This window comes from Centropristis striata, chromosome 1, assembly GCF_030273125.1.
Source record: "Centropristis striata isolate RG_2023a ecotype Rhode Island chromosome 1, C.striata_1.0, whole genome shotgun sequence".
NCBI lineage: Eukaryota > Metazoa > Chordata > Actinopteri > Perciformes > Serranidae > Centropristis > Centropristis striata.
In genome coordinates this window covers 13,723,944-13,737,123 of record NC_081517.1, presented here as the reverse complement: position 1 = coordinate 13,737,123, position 13,180 = coordinate 13,723,944, and the positions used below count along the sequence as shown (strand labels likewise).

At 39.4% G+C, this 13,180-nt stretch overlaps 1 protein-coding gene across 1 annotated transcript in view; it reads left to right on the top strand.

Moving 5' to 3' along the window:
• The window catches only part of gpr179 (G protein-coupled receptor 179), a 32,517-nt gene extending 19,808 nt beyond the window's left edge, over positions 1-12,709 (top strand). Inside the window, exons 6-11 of the mRNA XM_059331869.1 lie at positions 3,468-3,577; positions 4,579-4,817; positions 6,582-6,720; positions 6,949-7,051; positions 8,617-8,766; positions 9,118-12,709. Of these exons, the coding sequence (XP_059187852.1) occupies positions 3,468-3,577; positions 4,579-4,817; positions 6,582-6,720; positions 6,949-7,051; positions 8,617-8,766; positions 9,118-12,435 (4,059 nt within the window). The 3' untranslated portion in view covers positions 12,436-12,709. The remainder of the gene's footprint in view (positions 1-3,467; positions 3,578-4,578; positions 4,818-6,581; positions 6,721-6,948; positions 7,052-8,616; positions 8,767-9,117) is intronic.
• Positions 12,710-13,180: the final 471 nt, after the last annotated feature.

Here is a 13,180-nt window from a genome sequence, read left to right as displayed (position 1 = left end):
TATTATAATAATAATAAAATCATTAAAAAAGTCCTGAAAAAAGATATTTAAAAAAAGAATAGAATTAATATAAAAATGATTTTAAAAAATCTAAATGTATATTTAATCACTAAAGGAAAAAAATAAATACAAATTTAAGAATTGTCATAAAAATTGGAAAATAATGAATAATATTAATAAAAATAATGCTGTATACATGTTCTTATGGCAGCTCAGCTAATAATTGAACACTGATGGGATGATTTTAACAAGGTCAGAAAAATGATCATTATATACAAAACATAAATATATTTTTCTAAAGTACATTGGCTGGATTTCATAATTAACATCATTAATATAAAAGGTGATATTAAATTAAACTTTAGTTAAAAGTTATCTTACAAATCGACAATGTAAAGTATAACGTTCAGTAATCATTAGTAAACCACCAGTTTACCATTAATTAATGACAGTTATTATAAAACGTTACCAGAGTATTTACAGTATGGTATTTCAACTTTTAATTAAGTAAAAGGTTCCTCCACCACTGAATACTTCTCTCTTGTCTCTAATGTTTTTTAAGATAAAACACACTTGATGTTATTGCAGGACACTTCTGCTACCAAATAACCCTTTTCAACCAAAGCCGTTCCCAGGCGTGTTCAGAGTCGGTACCTAATCTTGAACAAGATTTTTTCGCTTTTTGACTGCCAAAGAACCGTCTCTCAGCCAGAAAAACTGGTTCCAGAGCCGCACAGACTTTTTGCTGGTCTCAAATCACGGGGGTGGGATTATCATGACCAACAAGACCAACTAAAACATGTATCATTCATTTTAGTTTATTTGTTTAACGGCAAAAAGGTTCTGAGATGACAGAAGCAAAAGAACTTGGTTTGCGTTGGTCGAAAAGGGATGAAAGTGGCTCCACCTCTGGCATTACACTATGGATAAAGTCCCTGTTAGTGCCCTTAAATATTAAAGGGTTTAACCCTTAAGGCGAATAAATATAACGCATGATTTATAAAATGATGGCAATTCAATTCAGTGGATTAAAAAAAACATTCAGATGAAAAACAGATTTTTTAAAAATCCATTATTTTGGCAGCCAGTGTCAGGGTTAGGGTCAGTGTATCTAAACCACTCTCTCTCTGTTGTGTCCTTATTTCACCACCTCATCAGATAATCAAACCCCTAAGTGTTGCAGATTCTGTGTAATAAAGGAGCCAAATTATCATTATCAGATAGGGCCTGTACGCTTCAACAGTGAACAGGGTAACTTTTTTAACGTGTAGATATCACTATGGAACTTCCCCAGTTGGTTATTTACATTAAGACAATTTTTTTTTTGCATTACAAGTTTTCTGAAATATTACGTTTAGATATGCAAATGATGTGTAAACTCATTAAATATGCACTAATTTGCATACATTTCCAAAACATAAATCTGAATGTTGGATGAAGCAAATTTCAAAGTTATCATTTTATTTTGTTGATAAACTAGGTTCAAAGTTTTTCACAGAAGGACACTGGGATATCTCCTTTAATAATTCCATAAATCAGAAAATACTTCCAAAACTCATTAAAAAAATATAATTTTTCGCCATGTTTTTAAGAACATAATGTTGTATTAGTCAGGGTAGGAATGATATATAGACAAACCTTTATGTAAAAACTTTCAGAATATACAGTAGTTAGGAATAATTCTGGTCAATTTGGTGTCTGTAAATGGAGCTTACAGTGTTGAGATTCATGGGAATTTTTTTTTGAGAAAACAGCCTTTAAAGGTTTTTTTTCCTTCTTAATGTAAAATGACTATTTGAAGACAAAATATTGACTCTAATTCACAGCAACAACCATATAGAACATTTAAAACACCTAATATTCTGCGGCGGAGCCAGGTTCGAATCCGGCCTGAGCTCCCTTTGCCGCATGTCTTCCCCTCTATCACCCCCTTTCACTCTATCACTTTCAATAAAAAAGCATAAAAATGCCCAAAAAATAATCTTAGAAAAACACCTAATATTGTTCAAAAGAGTGGGAGCTTTTCAGAAATCTACAAAATATATTAAAATATACACCCAAATGTGTGTTTTGGACCCGGCCACCATAGCTTTAGATTAACCAATCAGATTACGTCTCCGTCTCTAACCAATCTGCCTCTGAGTGCAGCACATTTCTGCTGATTAAAACGACCTTCGTCTGGATGCTCGCTGCACGTCGTCTCTGATTCTATACGTATTCGCTCTGAGTGGTTTTATCCCTTATGAGTGCTTCCAACACAATGCTGTAAATTTGCATTCACATTTTAGGCTTTAGGCTGATGCTCTTATCCAGAGTGAGGGAGACGGACTGTCGCAGCAGAGTGAGCTCTAATTCCTGGATTACAGTCATCCACTCGACTGTTACATACCGAACACAGAAGACAGGACAAACTGTTGTTAAATGTGACTGAATGTGTTAAAACACATCTATTTCAGGCAGTTTTTTTCTATCAATGCTGATGAGATGTGTTATTAAGTGACTGCTGAATATCATATAATAATTGGTGGTAGAAGCAGAAAAAATGACACCTTCACAAACCTTTTGAACCCCATCATAATTTGAAAAGTCAACAAAAAAAACACAGTTTATAGAAAGAAACTGTAAAAACGGCCATTATCGTCAGATTTCTTGATTCATCAGACAAACTTTCCAACAGTCCTTGAGTGGATCATAGGCTACAAAAGTTTCCATGAGAAAAAGTAACCGAAACAAAACTTAAAATGGTGATATTTCTGTGTCATTTAACAAAAGCGTTTGCACTAACCAGATCCTGTTAAAAACATTAAATTCTGCTCCTCAGAGACACTGTGAAGACATGATTGATTCTGCTGAGACCAACGGTCATGTGACAAATATTCACTGGAAATCTGTTTACACAGAGCAGAGAGGAGAGGACAGGAGAGGCTGTTTACACAGAGCAGAGAGGAGAGGACAGGAGAGGCTGTTTACACAGAGCAGAGAGGAGAGGACAGGAGAGGCTTTTTACACAGAGCAGAGAGGAGAGGACAGGAGAAAATGTTTTTGTTAAATATTCATGACACTTGGAAAATTGTTTATATATAAATTCCATTTTATTCCAACTTAAATAACAAAAATAATTTATGAGATTCATTTTGTCCTTTATTTCATGATTTCTGTCATTCTAACTGTTATTCTGCACAAATACATGTTTGAGTTGTTCTTATTTCTATCCATGATTGTGCTGATTTCAAAGAGCTGCGGGACTTATAGATTTTTGTAGATTTTATATATTGCAGTGAGAATATATTGAGGAGAATGTAAAAAGAGCAAAAAGCCCTGAAACTGCTAACTTAGTAAGTAGCAGCACAATGTGCAGTCACAGCAGCAGTTCAGGTTGTAATGCCAGTTGTAGTATTACTTTGTTAATAGCAGTAAATCTAGTAGTAGTGTAGTCGTACTCACAGTGTGTCTCTGTGTCTCTGCAGGTGTTCATCATGTACTTCAAGCCGAGCACATTCAGGTGTATTCTGCTCCGCTGGGTCCGAATGCTCGGTTTCTCCATCGTGTACGGGACAGTTACTCTGAAGATGTACAGGTAGGTTTGGATTATTTCGTTGAACATATATATTTCACCAAATTTAAACAACAACACCAATTCCTACTATGATTAGTCGGTTAAAAGCATTAATCTGCTTTTAAAAGTTACACTCAATATACACCTGACATCAGTCTGTAATTGTAGAACTGATGTTAAAGTGCTGCAGGTTTAGAAATCACTGAATAATCTTGGCCTAAAATACATTTAAATTAAAAACTCTGTTCTCCTTTGTCATGTATTGTGATTTTCATCTGCTGCACTTTTACTTCATTTGTTGTATTTGTGGCAACTCACAACTTATTACTAAACTATAACTGCATTTCTTGGCCTTTCATTTGTGTTTTATTGAATTGTATGTGTTTTTTGATTAGTTATATTTAAAAATCTAACTGTATTGTATTTTATTCAGTTTTTATTGTTTTTAAATTCCATTCCGATGCCTAGAATTGCCTCTGTGTTTGAATTACTGCATATAAATAAAGCTGGTTTGCCTTTTTCATGTGATCAGTAACAGACAAATCAATACACAGACACTTTGCTTAAAATATCATAAAATGTTATCTACTTTATTTTAAATCTACTTTACAGAGATTGCTCCAAAACTGACATTACTAGTCTGTTCACTGACTCCAAGGCTCTCCCTTTTTGTACTACAGGTAGTTTTAGCAATGCAATTAACAATTAATGATTTTATAACACTATATAATCACTGATTGTACATTTAATGATTTTATAACACTATATAATATTCTGATTATACATTCAATGGTTTTATAACACCATATAATAATGTGATTATAAATAAACGGAAACCTGTTTGCCGTTTACTACTTGCGGTAAAGGACAAATTTAATGTGCCATTTTCCTTTAATTGTATGCAGAAGTTAAATTGTCTCATTATAAGGGAGTTGAACCTGCTAAAGAAATGTTCCCGTATGTTCACTGTTTTCTACATTTTGCGTCCAGCAGTGAAACTTTGATCTATTATTGCCTTGCAGGGTGCTGAAGGTGTTCCTCTCGCGCACCGCCCAGAGGGTCCCCTACATGTCAAGCCTCCACCTGCTGAGGATCCTGGGCGTGATGCTGATGACGGTCAGCTGGTTCCTGTGTGCGTGGACGGTGGGCGTTCTGCAGAACCGCGACAGGAACATCCCTGTGTTCGTCACCACCACCACTTCAGACGGCCAGGGCTTCAACCTGTGCTACCTGGATCGCTGGGACTACATGATGGCTGTGGGTGAGTGAGCAAACACGAGTCTGGATATTTATTTTTAACTATAGGGCCTGTACGCTTTAACGATGAATAGGGTCATTTTTTTAACTTATAGATATCACCATGAAACTTCCCGAGTTTCTTTTTTTACATTAAGACAAAATATTTTTGCATTACAAGTTTTCAGAAATATTATGTTTAGGGCGTCCCGGTGGCTCACACTGGTAGAGCGCGTACCATTAAGGCCGTGTCCTTGCTGCAGCAGACCCGGGTTCGAATCCGGCCTGAGGTCCCTTTGCTGCATGTCTTCCCCTCTGTCTCCCCCTTTCTATCTGTCACTATCCAATAAAAAGCACTAAAATGCCAAAAAAAAAAAAAGAAATATTATGTTTAGATATGCAAATGAGGTGAGGATAAATCAAATTTGAAAGTTCTCGTTTTATTTTGTTGATATAGGTTCAAAGTGTTTCACAGAAGGAAATTAGGATATCTCCTTTTCTCATTTCATAAATCAGAAAATACTGTAGAAAGTCATTTAAAAAAATAAATTTTTGTTGTGTTTTTAGGAACATGACGTTATATAAATCAAAGCATGTATGACATAAAGATAAACCCCTCTTTAAAAACCTTCAGAATATAGTTAGAAATGAAACTGGTCAGTTTGGTGTCTGTAAGTGGAGCTGAAGTTGAGATTTATGAGAAAAAAATAATTTTGACAAAACGGACTTTAAAGGTTTTTATACATTCTGGATGAAAATGATTTCAAATGAGGTGTGAACTAATTAAATATGTGCTGATTGCCATATATTTCCAGGACATGAATCTGAACATTGGATAAAGAATATTTCAAAGTTAATATTTTAATTTGTTCATATATTAGATTTAAAGTTTTTCACAGAAGGGACTTAGGATATCTCCATTTATGATGTCATAATCAGAAAATACTGTCAAAAGGCATTCAATAAAATGTTTTAGAAACAAAATGTTGTATAAATCAGGGTATGAATGATTGTTAAAAACCTTCAGAATATAGTGAGGAATAAAACTGGTCAATTTGGTGTCTGTGAGTTGAGCTGAATTTGAGATTTATGAGAAAAAAAACTCATTTTGAGAAAAAAGGCTTTTATACCTTCTTAAGTAAAATGACTATTTGAAGACAAAATATTGAATCTAATTCTCTTTTCAACAACAATCAACTCATTTTGCTTATATTTTGACCTTAAATAATGTTCAATATATTATTGCAGTAAAAACAATATTAACTTTAATGAAACAGCATCAACAGGGAAGAAATTAGTGCTTATGATGAATGAGATTTGCTACAATTTGGCTCATATATCTTTGTAGTTTGGACGTAAAACTTCTCTCAGAAATTCAGAGGGTATTATGTTATACTTTATATATATATATACTATATACTTTATATTAGTAAGTGAAACCAAAAATGAACACGCCTAAAATATGAAGAATCATCTGTTCTTGCACAGGAAAACTACAGTAAGTACAGAAGTCCAACAAAAGTAAGAACGTGTAACTAAGATTGTCTTGGAAGGGATTATGCAGCATTTCAATAATAATGTGGTGGTAAATAAAAAAAAGACATGGTGCCCTCTAGGGTACATAGTATTTTATGAGGTCCTAATAACCTTGGATGGCTAAATTCTAATCTATTCCTCTTGGAGTCTAAGTGGATGCTTGTTCCCTCCAGGTGTTCCTGAGATTCACAAGAACAACATAGGCATAACTAATGCATAATTTATACCTGAACTTAACTTCCTTCCTCCACAGCTGAGCTTCTGTTCCTGTGCTGGGGCAGCTCCCTGTGGACTGCTGTCAGGCCGGTCCCCTCAGCCTTCCATGAGCCTCGATACATGGGCATCGCCATCCACAACGAGCTGCTTCTCTCCTCCATGTTTCACCTGTTCAGGTAAACAGCGAACATTTCTGAACCTCCCAAAGCCGGACGGCTAGTGTTAAGTGTATCGTTATCGGAATGCAGCCAGCATTACTGTTATTAAAAACACAAACTTTGGCTATGATGAAGTCAAAATGTTTTCCTTGTAAAGGGTCTGTACCCTTAGAAGTGAACGTGTAAACTTCCAAGTACAAACACTGATGTTACAATTAGTAATAATGTGTTTCCCGTCGCTCTCAGGTTCACCTTTCCCTCTCTGCACCCTGATTGGATGCTGCTGCTCTCCTTCACACACACCCATGTGACCATTACTGTGACACTCGCCCTGCTCTTCATTCCCAAGGTACCCAGTGTTTCTACGTCTTAACACCAATTCAAAGAGATGTGACAGGAGAGAAATAGGTTATCAATCATGTAGACGGACTGACACAAAGTGGAAAATTCTGCTGTGGTTATTTTAAATACAGATAAATTCAGGGACTAGGAGACAAAGTCATAGGACAATTAAGAGAAATATTCACAAAGTTAGGCACTAGAAGACAATGTCAAGGACTAGGAGACACATCCAGAGACCAGGTGACAAAGTCAAGGACCAGGAGAAATATTGACAAAGTTAGGGACTAGAAGACAAAGTCAGACTAGGAGAAACATCCAGAGACTAGAAGACAAAGTCCGGGAGCAGGAGACAAAGTCACAGACTAGGATATATTCACAGGCAAAGTCAGGGATCAGGAGACATATTCAGAGTTAGGAGACACATTTAGAGACTAGGAAACAAAGTCAGAGACTAGGAGACACATTAAGGGACTAGAAGTCAAAGTCAGGGACTAGGAGACACATTCGGGGACTAGAAGACAAAGTCAGGAACCAGGAGACACATTCACAGACTAGAAGACAAAGTCAGGGACTAGAAGACACATTCAGAGACTAGGAGACAAAGTCAGGGACTAGAAGACAAAGTCAGGGACTAGAAGACACATTCAGAGACTAGGAGACAAAGTCAGAGACTAGGAGACAAAGTCAGGGACTAGAAGACAAAGTCAGGGACTAGGAGAAATATTCCCAGACAAAGTCACAGACTAGGAGACACATTAAGGGACTAGAAGTCAAAGTCAGGGACTAGGAGACACATTCGGGGACTAGAAGACAAAGTCAGGAACCAGGAGACACATTCACAGACTAGAAGACAAAGTCAGGGACTAGAAGACACATTCAGAGACTAGGAGACAAAGTCAGGGACTAGAAGACAAAGTCAGGGACTAGAAGACACATTCAGAGACTAGGAGACAAAGTCAGGGACTAGAAGACACATTCAGAGACTAGGAGACAAAGTCAGGGACTAGAAGACAAAGTCAGGGACTAGGAGAAATATTCCCAGACAAAGTCACAGACTAGGAGACACATTCAGAGATTAGAAGACAAAGTAAGGGAGCAGAAGACAAATTCAGAGACAAAGACCAGGACTAGGGATTACAAAATGCACTGCCTCATTCACACCAACATGTTCTTAGCATAAGCTGGATTTATTTAAATTACCTTTAAACTCAGAAGTAGTGATAACTGTCACTTCTTTGCACCTTGTAAATATTTAGATGTATGTTGGAAGTGTTTTTAGAAGGGTCCTCAGATCTTTGAGAAAAAGAAGCACTTACACAGTGTAGAAATACCACATTGCAACTAAAAGTACAAAGGTATTAGCATCAAAATATACAGTACAGAACAACATATATTATATAATTGAAATATAATTATTGCTTCATGTCTTGTCTTTATCCATAAGAAAATGACATCACAATTTACTTATAAAAGGTATAAAATAAATGTAGTGAAGTAAAAACTTCAAAACTTGCCTCTGAATTGTAGTTTGCACGTGTTTCGAGGTGAATTTTCTGTCTGTGTGTTCCACAGTTTCTTTATGTGTCGAAGCCGCGGAGAGAGGAGATTGCAGCCGAGGTGTACGAAGACGAAGTGGACCTGCGGCGCTCCGGCTCGTACCTCAACAGCAGTTTTCACTCTGCTTGGAGTGAACACAGCGGAGTCGACCCGGATGACTTTCGGGTAAACTCTCTTGTCCCCTCAGAACGCTGTTATCACTTTGCATTTGGACATAATTTACAAAAACTAGAAGAAATTCCTAAAGTCACATTTAAATAAACAACATAAATGTCCCTTAATTTCAGCTATGAAACTCACTTAAACTTAGATCTTAAATGTGTTATAATTTAACTCATAAATTACCACAATCAGCAGTAGAATGAACATATATAGTATAACCTTTGTCCCCCCTTTTTCCTTTCCCTAAACTGTTCTTACTGTGTGCTACCTTTCCTCTGACTTGTTACTCTCCACATCTTTTCCTCTCCTCAAACATTTCCTCTATCACTTCCCTCCCTTCTTCATGTGCACCAGGATGAACTGAAGAAGTTATATGCCCAGTTAGAAGTCCACAAGACCAAGAAGATGACCGCCAACAACCCTCACCTGTCAAAGAAGCGAAGCTCCCGATGTGCACTGGGGAGATCCATTATTAGACGCATTGCCGAGATCCCTGAGAGCATGAGCCGACAGTGCAGTCGTGAGGACAAAGATGGATCCTTCCGCAGTAGAAACAGCATGAATCAGTCCGGGTCATTCAGGAGGGCCCCAGATACCGTCAGTATCAGCTACAGAAGTTCAATGAAATCCTTATCACCATCGCCATCCATGCGCAAGTCCCAAAGTGATCATCAATACGTCAGGGAAAGAGACCCTTCCCTGCGTGACTCCATGTTAAAAGCAAACGCTGTGAAGAGAAATTCCCGCCGATCTGAGACAGATTCCTTGGATATCCCCCCAGGGGTCTGTAAATCGGCCAGTGCCCAAAATCTGACAATTGATACCAATCTGCTGCATCCTGATCACACCCGGCTTCATAAATCCTGGAGTCTAACCTCCACTACCACCCATTCCATGGAGAACATAGCCAAGGTTAACAGGGCCGGCACAGTGGTGACAAAGTCCAGGCAGAGCATTTCCATTAGTGACCAGACCAGGAGTGCACTCCAGTCAGAGTCATTTGACAAGTCTGAGGTCTGTCCGTGGGAGGTGGAGCCAGAACAATCGGTGGACAAGAACCAGAAGCACGTCACCTATGCAAACTCAGAGGATTGTGAGGTCCAAACGCCAACATCTCCAAATGCGCTCGTCTGTCCCTGGGAACATTTACCACCTGTAGAAAAGCAGCCTTCAGAGGACAAGGGATTGGGTGAAACTGAGTCCCCCAAACCACAGCCCCCTGTGTCTGCAAGTGCACCAGGCACTCCAAGACCAAAATTCACAAAAGATCAACGCATCTTCTCCTTCCGCACCGCTTCCAGTAAGTGGCTCTCCGTGAAAGCAGCTATGGGATCCATGGATGGGGGAAGCAGGTCTAGTCAGGAGGGAAATCTGAATAAAGATGATTGTATTTCACAAAAAAGTCAAGAAAGTGCTTCCACAACACCGAGATTGGGATCATCAAGTAGACGTCCAAGCATGGAGAAGAGGTCTCTGCAGAAAAGAAGTATGACCGCCACTGACAAGCCATGCCTCGTGAAGCAGAATGCCATCAGACTTTCCTCTGGGGATTCTTCCGACAGAAGCCCAAGAAGACTTGTGATTATGAAATCTGCGGTCTACCCTTGGGACATGGATGATATGCAAAAAGACGGCACTTACGAAAATGTATTTTTATCCAGGCAGAACAGCAAACGTAGTAGTATAAGTTCTTGGGAAACTGCTAGCTCCTGCAGAACTCCTTCAACTCACAGAAGAGGTAGTAATCGGATTACTCCAGTCCGCAATATTTCCTATACAGATGTGTGTCCGTGGGATGGAGCTGGTACTTCCCAGGATGGAGAGGGTCTAAAGAAGCAGCAGAGCATTAAAGCGGACGTCTGCCCTTGGGAATCACAGGCTGAACCATCCAATGTATGTCCATGGGAATCTCAAGAGCACGGAAATGTGAGAAGACAAGGCAGTGGCCGTGGTGATGCGTGTCCTTGGGAATCACAAGATATTCCAGTTATTTGTTATACTAACACGTCTAGAGATTTACAGACACAACAGTCTTCGAAACTTTCAGCAGATGTGTGTCCCTGGGACACTGCAGAAAGTCCCAAACCTTCATTAAAACAAGACAATGAATATGCCAACGTTTGTCCTTGGGATGTTCAGGACAAAGCTGAAGTTGTTTATGAAAACCTAAATCCTATGGAGACCAAAGGATCTCTGTCGGTGCCCCTTCGACAAGAAATTCTGAAACCTGCCGTCTATCCTGGTTCATCAAAAGAAAGTAATGAGCAGCAACAGCATGCAAAATCACCTGCCTTGCAAGTGACCAAGGCACCAGAAAGTTGTCCATGGGACTTCCCAGATCCCCCTAATATCCCAGCAGACATTTGTCCATGGGAAGAGGGGAACAAAGAGCCAACAAATACAGGTTTACCTACACAAATGACCATCAAGGTAGATGTCTGTCCCTGGGAGACTGGTAATCAAGACCCTCCAGAAGACCCACATAAAGGTGTCTCAACTTTTAAAGCTTCTTCCATTCAGACTGACGGGAAGGATGGCACAAGAGTCAACGTATGTCCCTGGGAAAATGACCCTCCTGAAAAGACTGCAGTTACAAAGATGGTGTCACAAGGACAAGAAAGTTCTGCTGATGTTTGTCCGTGGGATGTACCAGATGTACCAGAATCAGGGAAGCCACAGACCCCCAAAACATCAGAGACCCCTGTGAGGCAAAACACAGCCCGAGCAAATGTTTGTCCATGGGATGCAGAGGAAGTAGAGCCAATCAAAGCTGAAGTATCAAAAGCACCAGAAAAGTTACAAAGACGAGAAAATTCCCGGGAAGATGTTTGTCCATGGGATACAGAAGCCCCAAAAGTTCTCATGAAGCAAGATAGCGCTCGAACAAATGTTTGTCCATGGGAAACTGATGAGCCCAAAGTTCTCAAAAAGCAAGAAAGTGCTCGTTCTGACGTTTGTCCGTGGGAAACAGAAGAGCCAAACGATCTCAAAAAGACAGAAAGCGTTCGGGCAGATGCTTGTCCATGGGAAACAGAAGAGCCAAATGCTCTAAAAAAGAATGAAAGTGTTCGGGCAGATGCTTGTCCATGGGAAACAGAAGAGCCAAATGCTCTAAAAAAGAATGAAAGTGTTCGGGCAGATGCTTGTCCATGGGAAACAGAAGAGCCAAAAGTTCTCAAAAAGCAAGAAAGTGCTCGTTCTGATGTTTGTCCGTGGGAAACAGAAGAGCCAAAAGTTCTCCAAAAGCAAGACAGTGCTCGGGCGGATGTCTGTCCATGGGAAACTGAAGAGCCAGAAGTTGTAAAAAAGCAAGACAGCACCGGAGGAGACATCTGTCCCTGGGACTCTCAGGTTCCACAAAGCCCAACTGGAAGCAAAGTCGACATACCCTGCAGTGACCAAGACGAAGTCCCAGAGAACCAGGGGACATACAGTGTCGAAGAGACTCCAGCAAATACCAGCACCGAGCAGATGGATGAGTCCAAGGAAAACTTAGCCCTGGGCCGGAGGGATGCTTTGTGTCCCTGGGAGATGTCAAGGAGCCACTCTGGTTCATTCACAGACAATACCTCAGACGTCTTTACATGGGAGCCGGAGAATATCCCTGAGGAAGACGAAGACGACGATGCAGAATTTGCAGCTGAGGCTCTTGTATTTCCACCGGATTTGTGATGTAAAAATCAAGCCAGCTTCTGCTTTCCCTTCCTGCTAAATGAAGGAGGATGTGAACTCTACATAAAACCATTTGTTCATGGTCAAGGGTACTTTGTTTTTAGCTTTCCAAGAGTAAAGGGTCAGCTCCTCTACAGCCAGTAGAGCTGACTTGAGCCAATTAAAAGTTATTTCAGTTTGGAATAACCAAACAGACCATGCCGTTGTCTTACAAAGAAGCGTGCAGTAAAGACTTGATGGACACAATAAGTTGTGCAAACCTGACTGACAATAAGGTTTCTTTTAGCCGAAGCACACGTTATTGCATTATGTCCCTCATTAAACCAGCAACGACCCGCAGAAAGACATTTCTTGGCCAATGGAAGGGCATCTAAAGGCGTTTAGATTAAGTCCCTTTTCTTCCTGCTTCTACCCCCCATTTTAAATTGAAATGTTTTTTTTGTGTCTTTGTATGTTTTTAGGTGACACTAATACACATATTTGCCATGTATGTTGATTGGACCCATGGCTGGGGTGAAAATGCTACAAAGCCTGAACTTATAGCACAGGAGCTAACGGATGGAACTCTAAAGCTTTCCCAGCATCCGCCAGATAAATTCAGTCTAATTTTGTTTCTTCTGTGCAAATTATATTTTCCAAGTAGAAAGAAGTGTAAAGCTGAGCCGCAAGGACTACAACAGATGTCAATTTACATTTCTATCAAGTATTAATGATTGATTAAACTATGCATACTTATTTGCTTAAG